Source organism: Plectropomus leopardus, chromosome 1, assembly GCF_008729295.1.
Source record: "Plectropomus leopardus isolate mb chromosome 1, YSFRI_Pleo_2.0, whole genome shotgun sequence".
NCBI lineage: Eukaryota > Metazoa > Chordata > Actinopteri > Perciformes > Serranidae > Plectropomus > Plectropomus leopardus.
This window is the reverse complement of record NC_056463.1, coordinates 21,805,866-21,825,205: the sequence shown is the minus strand read 5'-3', so window position 1 is coordinate 21,825,205 and position 19,340 is coordinate 21,805,866. Positions and strand designations below refer to the sequence as shown.

Here is a 19,340-nt window from a genome sequence, read left to right as displayed (position 1 = left end):
TCTGCATCAGTTTACACAGTTCGCAGTTTCAACAGGCAGTCAGACCGGTCAAGATATACAGTATGTGCTGGACGTGCTGATAATTACTTGAGGGCACACCTTGTTGTGCTTTATCTGTGGTTATGATACGAATTATACTTTTGTAATTAATTCCCCAGAGACTCCTCTACTCATCACAGTCACACCTGTAATAAAGTCATAAGGAACACCCTTCTGTGTAAATACGCTTGATAACATTTCCGCACGAGTGTCCCGTACTTCCTGTTCTCCCTGTGTGTCACCCTGACGATGCTGTGTGTTTTCATTAGATACCGACTGTGCGATATGACCACAGTATGATAGGTGCAATCAAAGTCACTCAGTTATGTTGCAATAACGCTATATAAAAATAGTTATTTTGTTTTGTGGCTCTGATTCATTTCTTGGTAAAGCACAGTGTAGATCAATCAGTGTAGGAAGTGTTTAATCTTCACAGATGACTAAAACATTATGGGATGGTCAGTCATATTCACTGCATCATCATTATTACACAAAATGTGGACTCTGTCTTGACCAGATGCGGGAAGTCTCCATTACTTCAATCAGAAACTCTGAGTGCATCAGGCAGAGATGCCCTGGTAGCTCACTGGGTAGAGTGCGTACCATTAAAGCTGTGTCCTGACTGCAGTGGCCAGGGTTTGAGTCTGGCCAAGGGCTCTTTGCTTTATGTCCTCCCCTTTCATATCTGTCTCTCACTATAAATAAAACATGAAAAATGCTCAAAACATCCTTTACAAAATGATGATGAATTGTTTAGAAAGACTAATGCCTCTGTTTCTTTTCTCTCTTTTCAGATCGATAAGTACCTGTACTCCATGCGTTTCTCTGATGAGACGTTAAAGGAAATCACACAGCGTTTTCGGAGGGAGCTGGTCAAAGGACTGGGGCGGGACACCAACCCCACTGCTGTGCTGAAGATGCTACCAACATTTGTGAGGTCAATCCCTGATGGCTCAGGTTAGTACCTTTGACCCCAAATTTTAACCATGGTAAAATAATCTCAGCCCGTCGTCAAGAAATCAGTATCAAGGACATTTCACTGGTTTTGCCACCGTATGAATGGATGACAACTAAGGTCAAATTGCAAACTTCTTTTGTGCTTATGTGTTTTTGTATGTTATCTTTGACAATTGCAATCTTGAAAATTTCAGTGCTGGTTGATTTGGCGACATTGGTAGTTACTGGTGGTTACGACACTAATGGTTCATATCCACAGGGGCGTTTTAGGTTGCGAGAGGTTGCACCGTCATGCAGCATTTTTTTTAAATGTCACCCTCCACACCCAGTTCGTAATACAGCAAATATAGAAATATTGCAATATTGTCATCATAGGCTCAATCACCATTGTGGTACTTCACGATATATTGTAAATCTGCAAACTATATTTAAATGAAAATCTCTGAGATTATTAATTTAATGCCAACACCCTGCCTATGACTAAATCTGGCACGTTTACCTAATGGACTCAGGTGCTCCTGTTAATTAATTGCCTCCTCTTAAATAAAATAATCATAAAACATAAACATAATCAAATTCTAGAACAGAGAGAAAATAATCTACTAAAATGACAATGATCATTTAGTCTCCTCTTGCTACCTCTCTAGTATCCCTCTGCACTTTCCAAAAAAACCCAGTAAAGACTATTTTGCCACCACTGAGGCCCAGGTCCAGCTATATTCAAAAATATTTGACTATATGCAATAGTAAACTGAGTCATGTAGTCACCAGGACATTGTATTGCAGTGGAGAAAGAGAAAATGTCAGTTTGTATTTTTAAAGTTGCTGGGCTTGGTCCCAGCTTTTAGAAGACAGGGATTAATCTGTGGTAGGAAGTCACTCCCATTTTTTAAAAGTGAGCGATCAACCTGATCTTGCAGGTCTGATCTTGCAAAGGAAATGTAACCACAGTAATGCAGGGCAGACATGCAGAATTTATACAGACAGCTCTGGTGCTGTGATCTAAACTTAAATTCTTGTAGCTGTGATTCAACAGTGCGCACCACAACAGAGTGTGTAATAAGATGACATCAGTATCAGAAGGGCTTGTGACAGTTGTTGATGAGAACATATAAAGATCTTGAACCATCAGTTCCTGAACGGATGACAAAAAGTAGCTTACTGCATCTTTCACTCTCCATCTGGCAAATTAACTCAAAAAGAAAAACTACTGTTTCCTCTTAATATAGTGACACTTGTAACCGATTTAAATATTTTCATCTCTCTCTGCCTGTCATGATGTCAGTATCTGCAGCATGCTGTCTAATCCTAATTTCCTGCAGTTGTTCTGCCCTTATAACCCAGGTGAATGTGAGTTAAAAATTTGTTCCTATCTGGTACGTACTGTACTGTAGGAGGAGAGTGTCCGTCCGCTTAAACTGAGAGACAGATTTTATTGCCTTGTAGTCAGCTGAATATTAATGGAAGTAAAGCTCTGTCTCTTTCCTTCTCTCTGAAAGGAACGCTTCACCCACAAAATGACCATTTTTATATCATGTAGTCATGCCATGTTACTTTGAATTCATATAGAAAACTTCATTTTTTCTCACCTGCCTCTAAGGAAAATGGCAAACATATTGATTTACTGATTGATAGGGAACCGCATCCACCAGCAAAGCTATATCAAAACAAACAGTTTACAAACTTGCAAACAACTTGTGCAGTGTAATCCAAGTCTCATATATCCATTCATACGCTCAGTACTTCCCAAACATATGACTTTTGTGAAATGAAACTCATCTATATTCTCTTCAAGGCCAGACTCCAATATTAGGTTTTATTAGTGAAAATGCATGTAAATGCTCCCACTGACCAAAACAGACTTTAATCAATAATTAGAAAAGACTAGAATTCAAAAGAAATGTTTTATAATTTTTCTCATCATTCTGAAACCATAATCACAGCTGTCCTTTTATTTACAGAAACTAACACCAAATATATTTTCTCTGGTTTCCTCTGCAGATTTACATTCCTCAGATAAATTATCAGTCAGTCTGACCTGGCCTTGCATTCTGATCTGTACAAAAAGTTGTGGCACAAGATCATAGTGAAATGAAATTACACTGCTGGGTAAATTGTATCTAATATTAATAGAACTTTTACTCTACAACATAAAGTGAAATTTCTACATTTTTAATCACTGTTTGCAATCATTATTGCCAACAGAAAAATGTGTGCAAATCAGCAGACTCTCTACTCTGAACTCTGTGCAGCAACACCAAGAATCTTCTGATGTGTTGGAGATCTTGTACTTGTTACTTTCTAAATGGGAACTCGAGGTTGAAAGTGACAGTTTTATTTGATTTTTACTGGTCCCATAGGAATCACAATTTTTACAAAACACAGCAATAACAAGAAAACAGACTGTATGTGCAATGAGTTAGGGGGCATTTCCTGCTTTATCACCTATTATCAAAGACTAGTAAGTTCTTTGAGTCATATTACTATGGATTTATAAAAAGCAGTAAAACACTATTGCAGTTTGTCTAATTAGAATGATTGAAAATTATGACCCCACTTAGACAGAAAGAATATACTGGAGTCACCATTTACTGCCAAGTGAGCACAGACTAAAAATATTGCAGAATTTCATGGAACTGAACTAAACACACTGTATGTCACAGACACCATCTCATTCCCAGGGCGTAAAACAAGGCCTCTTTGTCATGGTCCTTTGCATGTGATATGAACACCATTGCGCCTTTATGCTATGCACAAGGCTTTTAAGTAAATCCAATGTAAACCCATCCATAGCAACATTTGATGCTAAAGCAGCTGATGTAGGCATAAAGAGGGAGAATGTCAGCGTAGGGCAGGAAGGAGACAACACCAAAACCCAGTGTTGCTGACTTTCATTAAGGGCTGTTTTTTTTAATAAAATCAAAACTCAATGTTTTATCGTAATGCTATATCACTTACATAACTATGTTTTGTGTAAAACTAAAATTCTTACATCACGACCTATTTATTTCAACCCAAAACACGATCTCTTTCCTACACCTAACCAATAGTTTTGTTGCCTAAACCCTAATCCCTATTGTTTCACAACACTAACCGTAAGTAACGATGTGTTTCAGCTGTGCGGCACATAGATACGCTAAAGATTGCCCTGTGCATTGTTATAAGATGCAGAAGGGTGTGACAAAGCTTTGCTTTTTGATGATTTGGGAATGAAAACATTTGCATACTTTCTGCATGATAGAGGTTTCTATCTGCCACTGCAACATTTGCAAACATTTCAACATCCTTTTATGCAGATCATGTTTATTTGACAAAATAACTGCTAACAGTGAGTGAAGACATAATGATAATGTGATGATGATAACTTATTGTGGCTGAAACGGCAGTTTCAGTTTGAATAAAAGTAAACAGTGTTAAGATTGTTGCCATGACACCTGCCATGGGGTTTGGCAATCATTAACCAATAACTATACAGGAAGTTCATCTTGCAAAAAAGATGTAAGCAAACCTATAGTACCAGTACCAGTAACCTAAGACACCAGTGTGCACACACAAAGAACCACACAATGCATGCATATAAAAATACACTTCAAACTTAAGTTTTATGGATTTATTTACAAACTCACAGTATACAGTATACTGTATTTGGAGGAGTTGATGATGGCAGCTTTAGCCCAAACACAAGACATCACTTCTGTCCGAAACAGCTTTATTTTCTCATACACAGTGTCTTCCCTATGTTGCTTATCAATGACACATTGTGCGACATGAATTCACTGTAGGGTACTAGAGAGCGCTGTACTTGTCTGCTAAGTGAACAGAAGGGAGACACACTATTGATGCACGTCTTCCTTCTGAGTAAAGTCCCAGTTCAGAGCTGAGTAATTAAGTGTGTTCTTCAGTAATGTCAACAACATGTTCCTTATGTAACTAACGCTCCTCCATCTCCCCACCTCTTCTTTCACAACAGAGAAGGGAGACTTCATTGCATTGGATTTGGGAGGCAGTAACTTCAGGATCCTCCGCGTCAAAGTGAGCCATGAGAAAAAACAGACTGTTCAGATGGAGAGTCAGATCTATGAAACACCAGAGGACATCATTCACGGCAGTGGAACCAGAGTAAGTTATACTGCCAGCACACAGAGACACACACACACACACACACACACACACACACACACACACACAGTCTCACAGTCTCATCAGCTCACCCTGATACAACCTTTCCCTCTTTTCACCTCTGTTCCAGCTGTTCGACCATGTGGCAGAGTGTCTTGGGGACTTCATGGAAAAACAAAACATCAAAGACAAGAAACTCCCTGTTGGATTTACCTTCTCATTCCCCTGCCAGCAGAACAAACTAGATGAGGTGAAACTAAATAAAAAATTGATCAATGGACAAGGATGTTGATGTTGTTGACTTCCTTGTGATACATGACACTTTTCATGTATTATCTTTTAATTCAAATATCTGAGGGTAACCCGATCAAGTATGTCTCTTTCCTTTTCTCACTTTCCTCTGTGTCTCTCTGTTTGTCTCCAGGGCGTTCTGATGACATGGACAAAGCGTTTCAAGGCCAGTGGAGTGGAGGGAATGGATGTTGTCACACTGCTCAACAAAGCCATTAAGAAACGAGGAGTGAGTCTTGTTTCATTTGAGGCCACACTCAACGTATTTATCCTAATGCATTCGGTTTAATTCAAGCTGGGATGCAGGATGACACAGATAAGTTACCGTACTGAGTTACTTAGTGTGCTTTCATGTCTTTTAGGACTATGATGCTGACATCATGGCAGTGGTAAATGATACTGTGGGAACGATGATGACCTGTGGTTTCGATGACCAGCGCTGTGAAGTCGGCATTATCATTGGTACGACAACAGTGTGCAACTGAAAAGTCAAAGGAGCAATCAAATTCAAGAGTGTTTTTGGCATTATTACAAGCAAAATGGAATTTATTTCTCTCCAAACCAATAAAAGGAGCATAATACATATTGATTGAACTGTATTGACACATATTTCTCTGCGATTAGGTACGGGTACAAATGCGTGCTACATGGAGGAGCTGCGTCACATCGACCTGGTGGAAGGAGACGAGGGCAGGATGTGCGTGAACACTGAGTGGGGAGCTTTCGGAGATGACGGCAGGCTGGAAGACATCAGGACAGAGTTTGACAGAGAGATAGACCGAGGCTCTCTGAATCCCGGCAAACAGCTGTATGTCAATCCAAAAGTATTACACTGTTGCACATCTCTGAGATAATCTAAGTGAGCTAATCACTGAATCAGCTGATGACTAGCTGCTGTTTATTGTTCTGGATAGAGAGAAAGATTACAGTGAGTTTACGAATATTTATTCATTTGCAGTTAAAACAAAAAAAAAAAAAATCTATCAAAAAGTATTTTTATGTAGTTGCCAGAAACTTGAAGGATAACAGTCATGCTGTTTTATCTTAAGGTGAATATAGCTGATTTATGATGCCATGCTTTAACATCCAAATTATCCTGCATGCTTGCTGCTTACACAAGTTGTCACAGAAATCCTGCACTCTGTTAAAATGACCAGCAGAGAAAAAAGGCAGTGCTCTTTGATTGCTCTCTGCCCTCACATTTTCCCACACGGGAGCCAAAGTCTGTTTCTCTAAAAGTGTGTGACGCTAAAAGCCTCACTGTGTGAAGAGCAGCATCTGAGTCAGCACATTAAAGCAATACCTCCCCCACAAATTATCATTTTTATATCAAATCTGTTATGTTGAATTTTAAAAGACAACTTTATTTTTCTCGCATGCGCCCACACTGAACAAAGAATCCAAGATTGGAGAAAATTCTTCATGAAATAAAGTAAATAGGGACTGCCTTTCACAACAGCAAAACTATATCAAAACATCTATTAACAAATTATTACTCTCTTAAGAAGTATAATCTCAGTCTCATTTATTCACTTGTGTACTCAGTACTTCCAAAACACATGTATTTTCACTAAAACCTTACTAATTAAAACACTTCTGCATATGAGTAGCATGCTTGGACAAGCGTGTGTGTTAAAATTCTGCTGCAAAACTATTTATGAGGAAGTGTTTTAAATTGTAACTGAACTGAAACACTGGACATATGACTTGAAAGTCAAGGAAAACTGCATTTATATGTATATGTTATTTAATTTGATTTTATTTTAAGCACTTTTTTTCAGGCCATTTTGTTGCTTGTTTGTTTGTTGGCCATTTCCTGAAGTAGCTTACTGGCTCTTCTCATGTTTTTGGAAGGAATCGAGCCAACTTGCTCAGGTTTCCAGAATGTTTAACCAGAAGTTTCCAATTTTCTCTTTCACTGTGTCGTAGATTTGAGAAAATGGTCAGTGGTATGTACATGGGGGAGCTGGTTCGTCTCATCCTGGTGAAGATGGCCAGAGAAGGCTTCCTTTTCGAGGGACGGATCACCCCTGAGCTGCTTACGAAGGGGAAGTTTGAGACCAAACACATCTCAGCCATAGAGAAGTAAGTCAATCTACATTTACATTCAATGGGACCAACATATAAAATAAATACATAATAAATTCAATATGTTTTCTTAAATAAATAGCTGTAATAAATAATTGAATTCAAAACGATGTATATCTCTAGTCTATCACTGCTTCTCTGCCTCTGTCTTTCCTGTTAAGGAGTAAGGAGGGGTTGTCCAAGGCCAGAGAGATTTTAACCAGACTTGGTGTTGAGCCCTCAACCGACGACTGCATTGCTGTGCAGCATGTACGTATTGTTGCTGAAATAGCTCTCTCATCTTCATAATCACAATCGCCATAATCACATGAATTAAGGCTGAAGTATAATTTTACCAACATATCTGAGATCTACGCAGTCATATCTGAAAAGAGTTTACATCAAATAAAATGTGCAGTTAGTTAGTCTGCAGTTTATTAAATTAGGATGTGTTTCTTGATGAATTTCTCTCCTCCCTTCCTCCCTCAGGTTTGTACTATTGTGTCTTTCCGCTCTGCCAACCTGATAGCTGCCACACTATCAGGCATCCTACTGAGGCTAAAGGAAAACAAAGGTGTGACACGACTCCGAACCACTGTAGGCATCGATGGATCTCTATACAAGATGCACCCACAGTGAGTGACATTAAAATATGTTTATTTTACGTGCTCTGTCAGCACTTCGAGAAAATATCAAGCATCTCAGTGCTCCTCATATTTCCATAAATTTCACTGAGATCTGCTGTGAGGTGTTAAGAGGTGGCTGAGTGCATATCCTGCATTATGTTATACATGTTATTTATCAGTATTTAGCCCATTCTGTCTGGAGAAGAGCAAATTTTCTGGAATAAATGTTCATAGATCAGAATTTAAACTCTCTCAAATGTATTTCAGATATGCTCGTCGTCTTCATAAGGCAGTCCGCCGTTTGGTTCCGGACACTGATGTCCGATTCCTCCTATCAGAGAGCGGCAGTGGAAAAGGAGCAGCCATGGTGACAGCTGTGGCCTATCGACTCGCAGAACACTCACGAGAAATTGCCCAAACGCTGTCCGAATTTCGCCTGACGACCGAACAACTGCTGGAGGTGAGGACAGAGTGACACTGTGGTGTGTGTGTGTGCGCTTGTCTGTGTGCGTGTGTGTGTGCATGTGTGCATATGTGTGCCTTCATCTTTCACTGTATGTTACTGTACTATTCGGGGTATTCTTAATTTCTACAGGTAAAGAAGCGAATGAGGATAGAGATCCAAAATGGCCTTTCAAAGGACACACAGGACACTGCCACTGTCAAAATGCTGCCAACCTTTGTCAACAGCACTCCTGATGGCACAGGTGACACACACAGACACACACACACTCACTTGCACATACACATTTAAGCTGGCAACTTGTGATTGCACCACATGTGTGTCTGTTGGGCAGAGAGAGCAGCTAAGATCATGACATGACATATTTCTCACTTTTTTTTTTTGCCATTTCACAATTCCACAATTCAGAAATTGGTTTTGATTTGCACTGATGAGCACTTCATTGTAATGTATTATTACCTAGTTCTTATGACAGTGATGTTTTGCAGGTTATTATATTAACTTATTATTGTATATTAATGATTGCCTTTATGATCTTAGTGTTAGGGTTAGTATTAGTATTGTTGTTCAACATTAACATTATAGGGGTGTAAGTGTAATTGCAGATTTAGACTACAAATGAAACAGAAAAGTTTGTAGAATTTCGGATTTTTACATTGACTTCCTCTATTTTTTAGGACCATTGTACAAGGAAAGGGTGAGGGGAACATATATGAAATTGTGTCACAGGGGGTCCTCTGCTAGAAAATTTTGAGCATAAAACAATTTCCTGAATTCTGATGAATGCACCAATTTGTGCCTTCTCTGTATCAATTTGTAGTGTAAATGTCTTGAATTCTGTCAAAATCTGCTACTTTCAAGTTTTTGTATTTCTGTTAGACATGGTTACTGTTTCATTTATTTATCAGTCTTATCTGTTTGTCTTGTCATCTAGAAAATGGTGATTTCCTGGCTTTGGATTTAGGAGGAACCAACTTCAGAGTTCTGTTGGTTAAGATTCGTTCTGGCAAGAGGAGAACAGTGGAGATGCACAACAAGATCTACGCCATTCCTCTAGAAGTGATGCAGGGCACAGGAGAGGAGGTGAGATGCATCAGTCATTAGACTCATTAATCTGCGTTAAACTGACTGAAGTGATGCAGGCGATGCATTCAGGCAAAAGTCAGAAGGGTAGGAGAGAAACTTTGAACTTCACCTCCTGTTGCCTTGTGGGTCCAGTAAAGATCAGGTGGGTCTGAGGTCAGGGATGTGACGCTCAGTGGTAAGTGGCTAGGAGGTAACTAGGTCGATAGATAAGAGGTGGACAGAAATAGATATAGATGACTGGTTGAGATTAGCATTGAGTTGACCGTCTTTAAAACATATATTTGAACTTAACTCTTGTGCAGCAGCTGAAGCTTATCTCGTCTGTCACCTTTTGGCCTTTTCATCTTCACTCTCACTCCACCATGTGTTTCTCTTCATCCTGAGGGACACAGAATAGAAATAGAAATAGCACTATGTCACTGCAACTTCACCAGTGTTTGCATTTATTTTGCCTAAGAAGAGTCTTCTCCAGACCAAGCATATCACTGCCCAAACCTGTGTGGGTGTGCAGGGCCTTTTTTGAAGTGTTATATGACTGTGGATGTAGCCTTGTGATTTAGATATTTTAGAGGTTGAAATATACAGAACTGTTGTATAATATGACTGGTCTGCAGACCTGTGACTGTTAAATCTGTTGACGTGTGTCGCTTACTTAACCAGGCAGGTTAATTTATATTTACAGTAATGGTCAGGGAGAGTGGTTGTTATAACACAGACAAAATGCTGAATGACAGTTGTTTAATGCTGATCAGTGGTGAAAGAAGTATGCTCTTAACAACTTGCATTGGAAAAGTTACTTTAGTAAAAGTAAGTAAGTATAACTAGGGAAATGCACTTAAAGTATTCAAAGTAAAAGTATCCAATGCAGATTTTTTTTAAACTAAAAATTAAATTAAAAAAATCATGTTTTGCAAAGCCCTCTTATGTTTTTTATGTGAACATCTTGGTTTGTAAATTAATTAGAATTTAAAGCTCTCAGATAAATGTAGTAAAAAGCAAAATATTTAAAGTATAAAGTGGCATTAAAAGAAAAGATTCAAGTAAAGTGCAAGTAAAACTAGTAACTAGTCTCATATCACAGCATCAATATATTGCCCATCAGTGGAGCAGTAAATTTTCTATCTACTGTACATGATTCAGTGATGATTTATCTGCTTATTGGTCATCACTGTGATATGAGACTAGTAATTGTCACTATCCTGTTGTCTTTTCCTGATTTAAAAGCTGCATTATATTAAAGTGATGCAATTTTCTGAATTTACCCGACTGTTCCAGCTGTGATTTGTAATTCGCTGTTATTATATCCACATCACTGATAATCATGTATCAAAATCCCATTGTGTAAATAATTTGTAAAAAAAAAACTGTTGCAATCGCAACATTAAAGGTATTTGGTCAGAAATGTCCAATATTTTATATACTCCATATCTCTGATCCATATTTTTATCTTTAAGTACTCCTGAGCACCACCCCCTTCAGTTATGTCCCCGCAGATATTTTGTACCGGACAGCTAATAGAAAACACATGTTATGAGGTCTCTGACTGATGTGTGGCCACTGACGCAACATACTTGACTTTTACCTTGAGGCATTGTGAAATCATTTGAGTCAGTGGCACAGGAAATATGATATACTGGTATGTAAAGTGAATAGTAAAAAATCTTGGACACAAACCATGACTCATTGCTACGACAATTTTCTGGCTAATATTAGGATTTAAACCACTCCTTTAATGTGCTCTACAAAATCCATGCTATGTATGATTTTCCTAAAACACAATCTACACTAATACAATAGTAATCCCTCCCAATTTATGAGAGGGATTTATGAAACTCTAGAAGTGGTTTAGGGTGTCTTTTTCTGCAGAGACTCTGCTCTCTGCCTGGATTTTCTCTTTTCTGTGTTGGGGACATTTATGGGCATGTACCCACACATTGTTTAGATGAGGTCAGAGCTTTGGCAAAAGGTAGCGACTACCAGACTGTAAGCATCAGGCTTAAAAGAGAGATGGCCTAACCTGGGGTTTGCTTGTTCTTTCACTTCCACTCGCAAGTGTGTTTAAACTAACTGAATAGTACACCTTTTTTAGACCAAATGGATTACACTTGTTACTTCCTGTGGTCCATTATTTTTGCTAATTTTGCCAGACAGAACAGTAATCTGGCCACTAATAAATACTGAGGGTTAAAGGTACCAAACTGATTACCGGAGGCTCAAAATGGAGCAAAATATGCTAAATGTTCTCAATATAAGTGCTGTAGTTTCACATATTGTCATATGTTGTTTTCTTCCAGTTGTTTGATCACATTGTGCAGTGTATCAGTGACTTCCTGGACTACATGGGGATGAAGAACGCTCGCCTTCCTCTGGGTTTCACCTTCTCTTTCCCCTGTCGACAGACCAGCCTGGATGCTGTGAGTGTCCTTTGTCTATGATGTGCTAAACTGTCTCTTACTTCCTTGGGAGTCTTAAATCAGAAACACACGTATTACCAGCATCAAGAGGAAACCCCAGATGTTTCCAAACTGCTTTTCAAAAAGCAGATTCACAAAACTGCTTCATGAGCCCAAAAATTACATTATCTGAGCCACTAGCAGGACATGAAATCCTTGTATGCTTTGGAAGATATGACAATTCTCACTTTTGTGTGTGTGTGTGTGTGTGTGTGTGTGTGTGTGTGTGTGTGTGTGTGTGTGTGTGTGTGTGTGTGTGTGTGTGTGTGTGTGTGTACAGGGCATCCTGGTGACATGGACAAAGGGATTCAAGGCAACAGACTGTGAAGGAGAAGACGTGGTGGGTCTGTTGAGGGAGGCCATTAAAAGGAGAGAGGTAGGATATGAGGAGCAGCATCATTCACTCAAACATGGAGCTGTGAGCAACAATGTTGACTGTGACGTTGCATCATGTTCTTCCTTCTTTAGGAATTTGACCTGGATGTAGTGGCAGTAGTGAATGATACAGTGGGAACCATGATGACCTGTGCTTATGAAGAGCCCACCTGTGAGATAGGACTCATTGCTGGTTAGTTTACCTGAAATCTACTATTTGTTGGCCAGTGTTCATTTTTTGGTTTTCTATCCATATAACTAATGAGTCTCATTACAGGCACAGGCAGTAACGCATGTTACATGGAGGAGATGAGGAACATCGAGATGATCGAAGGAGATGAGGGACGGATGTGTGTCAACATGGAGTGGGGGGCTTTCGGAGACAATGGATGCCTTGATGACATTCGGACAGAGTACGACCGTGCTGTGGATGACTTCTCCCTCAATCCAGGCAAACAAAGGTTAAAATACACACACACACACACACACACAGACACAACACCTGTTGGGGCATTAACCGCTTATTTCCTGTATGCATAGATGTATTGATGTATCTTTACATGTGCATGTTTGGTGTTTGCATTTGTTTTACAGATATGAGAAAATGTGCAGCGGCATGTATCTTGGCGAAATTGTGCGGAACATCCTGATAGACATGACCAAGAGAGGATTCCTGTTCAGAGGACAGATTTCTGAAACACTGAAGACGAGAGGCATCTTCGAAACAAAGTTCCTCTCGCAGATAGAGAGGTAAGAAAATGTGTCTCAAGGATGTGAAAATTAATCTGGACTTTTGTCTCTCATCTTTCCAAACTGTGAAAGTGACATCAGTCCCAGCTGATTGCACTCCATTAGCACCCCTTGTAGACCAGCTTCTGCAATGATGTATCTTTCCTTATTTTGTTGTTAGGCTACTGATGTTTGACTTTATTTCCTTTCTGCTAATGGCTAATGTTTTTGTCTTTCTCCAGTGACAGATTGGCTTTGCTGCAAGTGAGATCCATCCTGCAACACTTAGGACTGGACAGCACCTGTGATGACAGTATCATAGTCAAAGAGGTAAGGTGAAGCGAGATGAAAATGTTTGCGCAAAATATTACATTAAAATTTGCTTATCAAAACAATAGCACAAAATCATGTTAAGTAACTAATTCAGCATCATGCTCAACCCTTAATAATGCATCAAGGGCAGTAAATAACACAAACTCTTGACCATTATTGCACCTTAGAGGGGAAAATATTCGCCCAGTTAGCAATTTTTTATCAGTAAGGAGTAGTGAAGTACATGTAATTAAACTAGCGGATTAACTGCATTTAACCGTATCTTGCTGGTAGCCTAACTACCTTCATATTGTTTTTAGTAATTAAAGTATTCCATTACTTTTTTGCCATTTTTTCCTTTTTGTTAACTACTGAAAGCACAAGTAAAAAAATGAAATAAGAAAATGAATAATCTTTTTGTATTTATTTCAATGAGTCATAAGTATAGATTATAGCTATTTATTAACAAATATTCAGAGAAGTTACCTGGATTAACTGCTTGGTGTAACACTCCCATCTAGACTCTAGTTTCTGGAGGCAGTTGTCTGATGGACAATATATATATATATTGGGTATTTTATCATTTTGGTTTATGTATGATCTGTTAACAAGTAAGCACTTTCTGACATAAACTCAATTCAGTGTTTCAGTTTTTCACGTGGATTTCTGTTTTATATTTTGTTGTAATTTTACATTACATGCACATTATGAATTTGATCATTTTTTTAATTCGTTTTAGCTTGAGTTATCCCTCAGATAGCTTTGCTGTAGTTCGGCATCTTCCGCTGTGAAGTAATTAGTAGTTTGTAAAGCTGTGCCTTCAAAGTAGCTTCACCAGCACAGTTTACTAGGTATACATGTACCTAGCTCTAAGGTGACCATTCAGTTGAATTATCACCTCTCACAGTTTCAACAAACACTGAACAATATAACTGTCACGAAAGTGCGGGACTGTTGAATCAGACCACATTACTTTCAGCAATGTGTACCTCATAAAACTGGCAAGTGGACATTGTGAAAGAATCGGAGCCCAACAATATATTATTATCACACTTGTCTTGTGAAAGAGGCAGGGATATGTGACTATACAAGAAACAGACGTAAGACACGACACGATATGATATACTTTATTGTCCTCGTAGGGGACATTTGTCTTGGACTCAGTGCTGCACAGATAATGCCTCCACTCCACGTGTTAAGTTTTATTTATTTTCAGTGTTGGTGGCGTGACATAAGACTTTCTGGCTCAGCAAACTGTGGCACCAGTGCTCTGTTAAGTGTTGCAATAATGATAATCATTATCATTGTTATGCAGGTATGTGGTGCAGTGTCACTCCGTGCCGCTCAGCTGTGTGGGGCAGGAATGGCGGCTGTGGTCGATAAGATCAGAGAGAACCGAGGACTAGACCATCTGGACATCACTGTCGGGGTGGACGGGACGCTTTACAAACTACATCCACAGTGAGTCGAATTCATCAGAAATTGATCATACTTAACCATTCACTGGCCACTCAAGTGCCTAAGAAACCAAGACAGGATGCAACATATGGCGACCACACCAGTTTATGTTCTGGTACAGCTAATGAAATCTTTAACTTTAATATGTAAAAATTGTGTTCGTCAACCCTGGGGGAAATTACGAAGGAGAAGATAAGCAAAAATGCAAACAAAGGCAGGTCCAACCTGTTGTGGACAACAAGGAGCTGTAGGCTCAACAAATAAGTCTCCATGTCAACTCCCTTTTAAATCCTGTCCTGGCAGTTTTCTTTCTCAGCCAGCTCATGATAAATGTAACTGTTGTTGTGTTTGAGCCGCCCAAGGCATTTGGCAGAAAATCATTCTGGTTGATGACAACATTCATGTGCTACCTGCTTGTCTAAATCTAAAAAGAGAGACCACAGCATGGAGCAAAGGACACTGGCTGTATTAGACTGGTTTCTTGTGTGCTCACTTGTTTTATATTGCCAAATGTTAACAGTGTGGGTAGTAATTCACACCCAAACTGTGCAGACCCTGCTATTTCATGTTTTTGCATTTACATTTGCCATACTCATACAGCATGTGTACTGCACACAAAAAAGCAGTAATCTGAGATTCTGATCACATGCACCAGTCTGATACACTAATTTAAAGGTACGCTTTGCAGAAGCTTATTGCTTTTAACACAGCATCCAAACGCTAGAGAGTGGATTAAGAGAGGGAGTGGCATTAATGAGAACAAAGCAGTGAATCACAGAAATAAAACCACATTTTCTGATTGATTCATGGCAGTTACATTGTGTATTACAAATAAACACACCCACAGTGCAGCACTACCCCCCAGGAAGACACCGCAATGCCAGATTTTCTCTAAATTCAGCTATAGTTCATGCTTTTTCTACTTGTCTCAAACTTGCTTTTAAGAAAACAGACACGCAGACCTGTAGATTGCGCCCACAGGGCAAAGAAGAGTGACTGAGACATGGGTGTAACAACATTTTTTAAGTTCTGACCTTGTGCTGCTGTTGGCTGGGGGCTACACTCACAGAGGTTCCTCAGATATGTACTTAAGTACATTCATTGAGTAAATGTATTTGGTTACATTCCAGCACTGGTCAACACAGGGACACAGAGTAACAGACACTGCAGTAATTGGGATCAATGCACCAAGTATAGTAGTATTTCTTTAGCCTTGAATGTTATAATCCAGTCATTACAATTACTATTAAACATCATCTAAATTTGATTAAAAGATATACATGCATTTTTCAAATGCGCTGGGCAACAATTTGCAGCCTTTGAAAATGAGATGTTTTTCTCTTATCTGGCTAACATTGGCACATTTACAGAAATGTTGATTAATGTGTGTTGTCCCTATAAATTAAAGAAAAGAAAATTAAATTAAATTAAAAGTTTACAATTCCTGCTAAGCTGGTTTAACTAGAGGAGTGTGTCTCTTTATTCAGGTAGCTTTAACTCGCTTTTCTGGAACCTGCAAATTGTTTAACTTGTCAGATGAGTAACAGCTGCTCTGCAGTTTTAGAGACACATCTCCATCGTTTCAATATTACATTTACACTATCTTTTTTTCCTTCTCAGTACAATGTTTTTCAGTTCACTGTTTAATGTCAAGCTTTTTGTCTTTGCCTAGTTTCTCTGGGATCATGCACCAGACGGTAAATAAACTGGCCCCTCAGTGTAACGTCAACTTCCTGCTGTCAGAGGACGGCAGTGGGAAAGGAGCTGCACTCATCACAGCCGTGGGCTGCCGGCTGAGACAGGAGCTGAACAACAAATAGAAAATGTCTTTTATGTCTCGCTGGTATCTCCCTTCTTTTCTGTGTTTCCCCTCTCTCCTCCTTTCTGTTCTTCCCCCTTGTCTCCCCTGTCCTCCTGAAGCCAACCAGTCCAGTCAGCGCTCCTGTAGGTGCTTTAGTCAGTCTACATGACAGAGAGAGGAGATCTCTGCTGTGTTAGGTAGCAGAGAGTCAGGCCCTGTGTTGTAGTTAGAAAATGTTTGATTAACCATTGTGACAATACCCAGACTCTTAAGGTTTTTGTGTTTTCCGAGGTTAAACGTATCTGTAGAGATAAAAACGCACGCATTCAGCTCCTGTAAATAATATGCAGGGCAGAAACAAGAGTCCACACACTCCTGTAATGCTCCCATGAGCTGTGTATCATCGCCATCTATGGGACTCCTCTGATAACTGCAGTCTGTTACAATATACCAAGTACAACAGTTGCAAGACAAAAAGCATTGCAGAGAGATGTTTATCTTTGCAACATTTTGAGTGGATGCAGGGACATAAAAACACTGTTTTAAACCAAAGTTTCCAAAGTGTGTCTGCTGTCTGCTGTAGGCGACTCACTGTCTCTACAACAAGAGGCATGAGGTGATATATAAATGTGTAATGAGATGAAAGGGAATATTTTTGCTTTAAGAATGTTGATATCTTACCCAGATATGAAACAATATGTTATACATACATTGTTGCTATTTATTTTATTTTTGTATCAGACAATGTTGGAAAATATTGCTGTTGCAATAATGAGGCACATGGAAGTCCCCTTAGCCGGTACCTGTCCTGTAGTGTTTTTTTCAACCACGTCAGGGCAGAAAAGTGATAAGAGCGGGATTTTTACCTTGTTTGATCTGCAGGAGATGCTTGCTAAATGTGCAGATTTTATGTAATTTATGACAGCAATCCTATTCTACTCCGATGTGCTCTATACTGTAAAATATGACCAAAGAGCACCTGTATTTTACTATTCTTTTAGTTTTCTTCCCAGCTGCTGCTAAGTTGTCGTCAATGTCTTAAGAGGTGCTGACTACCCTCATCATCACAGTGAGACTTACCACTTACTCAGTAACAGCCATGAAACAGGAATGCGGTGCTAACATAGATGCCAGTGGAACAACAATGGCCAAATGACCTATAAGAAAAATATTACAGTGACTGAAAGGGGAATTTGAACATTTTGGAAATAAAGCTTCTCGCTATACTTATGCACTGTACTCCATATGCTCCTACAGACTCAGAAGGGTAATTAAGTGAACTACTGTATGTCTTATTAATAATTCAAACCACAAAAAAAGTCATTTCTTTTTGTCTGCAATAAAATCAAATAATGATATTATTGCTATTACTCATTGAAATTCAGGTGAAATTGTCCACTTGCATTTTTCTGAGACATATTTTAATTGTAAATCCTAGAATATAAGAGCACAAATGCTTTTTAAATAATGGCACTGTAGCTAACAGGTCATTCTGGTGCATGGATAAATCAGTGAGATGCTACAGCACATTTAAAGTTTCATTAACCACAGTTAAAGTTCTGGTTTGTGGTGACAGATTAGCATCAATCCAAAACTGTTACAGTTAAGAAATCTCAGCAATGACATTGCAGGCAAGTTGAATGTCCATTCCTACCTATTACTCACACTGCCAGGATAAAAAGGGCCAGGCTCTCCAGCAGGTCCTGAGCTGCCTTTAGATGTTCCCAAAACTTGCAGAAAAGTCTGAAAACCAGCCCCACACCACACAGACACTTTAATGTCTTTGCTTCTGTTCACAAAACCCAGACTGTATCTGTCCAACACTGTCAATCAATCAGTCACTAAATAAAGACAAACCTGTGTCTACTCAGTGTGTTGTTGGCTGTTCAATTGGCTAAAAATATTTAAGGAATACTTGACCTGCAAAATGACCATTTGTAGGTATGAATTACTCTCTGCATGTTAGGTATAACTGTGAGGAAAACCTTTTCTTCAGAAAAGGTTTTTCTCTCAAACCTCCATGATGAACGGTGAATCCAAAAAAGTGAACGTTCCCCATGAACCGAAGTAAACAGGTTCTGTGTTTAACAGCAGCAAAACAAAAAATCTGTTTACAAACTCTCACACAACTCGTGCAGTTTAATCCAAGTCTACTTTATCCAGTCTCATGCTCAGTGGCCTACTTTCCAAACACATGCATATTTGTTGAAACCACATGATTAAAAATAAATAAATCAGCACAAACTGTCTCAGGCACGACTGAGTGCGTGCGCTTAAACCATTCCATACGCAGGCGCGTGTCAGGCACGCACAGGGCGCACTACAGGTAGGCGGAAGTGTCAATTCTGTTGTGACTTTTTTTGTGAAAATCCACGTGTTTAGGAAGTACGATTACGTATCAAGTTGTACGAGGATTTGTAATCGGATGTTTTGATATAGTTTTGCTGTTGTTAAACGCGGTGCCCGATAAAGAATTGTGGAGGATGTTGTTTATCATGGAAGAAAAAGAAAGTTGTCCTCAAGAACTGGACGAAACAGGCAGTGAGTAATTAATGAGTAAATGG

At 39.1% G+C, this 19,340-nt stretch overlaps 1 protein-coding gene across 1 annotated transcript in view; it reads left to right on the top strand.

The window, feature by feature from the left end:
- Positions 1 to 18,647, top strand: part of hk1 (hexokinase 1) — a 28,027-nt gene extending 9,380 nt beyond the window's left edge. The window contains exons 2-21 of the mRNA XM_042500056.1: positions 834 to 996; positions 4,967 to 5,115; positions 5,246 to 5,365; positions 5,540 to 5,635; positions 5,769 to 5,868; positions 6,031 to 6,214; positions 7,336 to 7,491; positions 7,656 to 7,743; positions 7,963 to 8,108; positions 8,367 to 8,559; positions 8,695 to 8,806; positions 9,497 to 9,645; positions 11,943 to 12,062; positions 12,382 to 12,477; positions 12,570 to 12,669; positions 12,754 to 12,937; positions 13,071 to 13,226; positions 13,448 to 13,535; positions 14,833 to 14,978; positions 16,648 to 18,647. Of these exons, the coding sequence (XP_042355990.1) occupies positions 834 to 996; positions 4,967 to 5,115; positions 5,246 to 5,365; positions 5,540 to 5,635; positions 5,769 to 5,868; positions 6,031 to 6,214; positions 7,336 to 7,491; positions 7,656 to 7,743; positions 7,963 to 8,108; positions 8,367 to 8,559; positions 8,695 to 8,806; positions 9,497 to 9,645; positions 11,943 to 12,062; positions 12,382 to 12,477; positions 12,570 to 12,669; positions 12,754 to 12,937; positions 13,071 to 13,226; positions 13,448 to 13,535; positions 14,833 to 14,978; positions 16,648 to 16,795 (2,694 nt within the window). The 3' untranslated portion in view covers positions 16,796 to 18,647. The remainder of the gene's footprint in view (positions 1 to 833; positions 997 to 4,966; positions 5,116 to 5,245; positions 5,366 to 5,539; positions 5,636 to 5,768; positions 5,869 to 6,030; positions 6,215 to 7,335; positions 7,492 to 7,655; positions 7,744 to 7,962; positions 8,109 to 8,366; positions 8,560 to 8,694; positions 8,807 to 9,496; positions 9,646 to 11,942; positions 12,063 to 12,381; positions 12,478 to 12,569; positions 12,670 to 12,753; positions 12,938 to 13,070; positions 13,227 to 13,447; positions 13,536 to 14,832; positions 14,979 to 16,647) is intronic.
- The last annotated feature ends 693 nt before the right edge of the window (positions 18,648 to 19,340 follow it).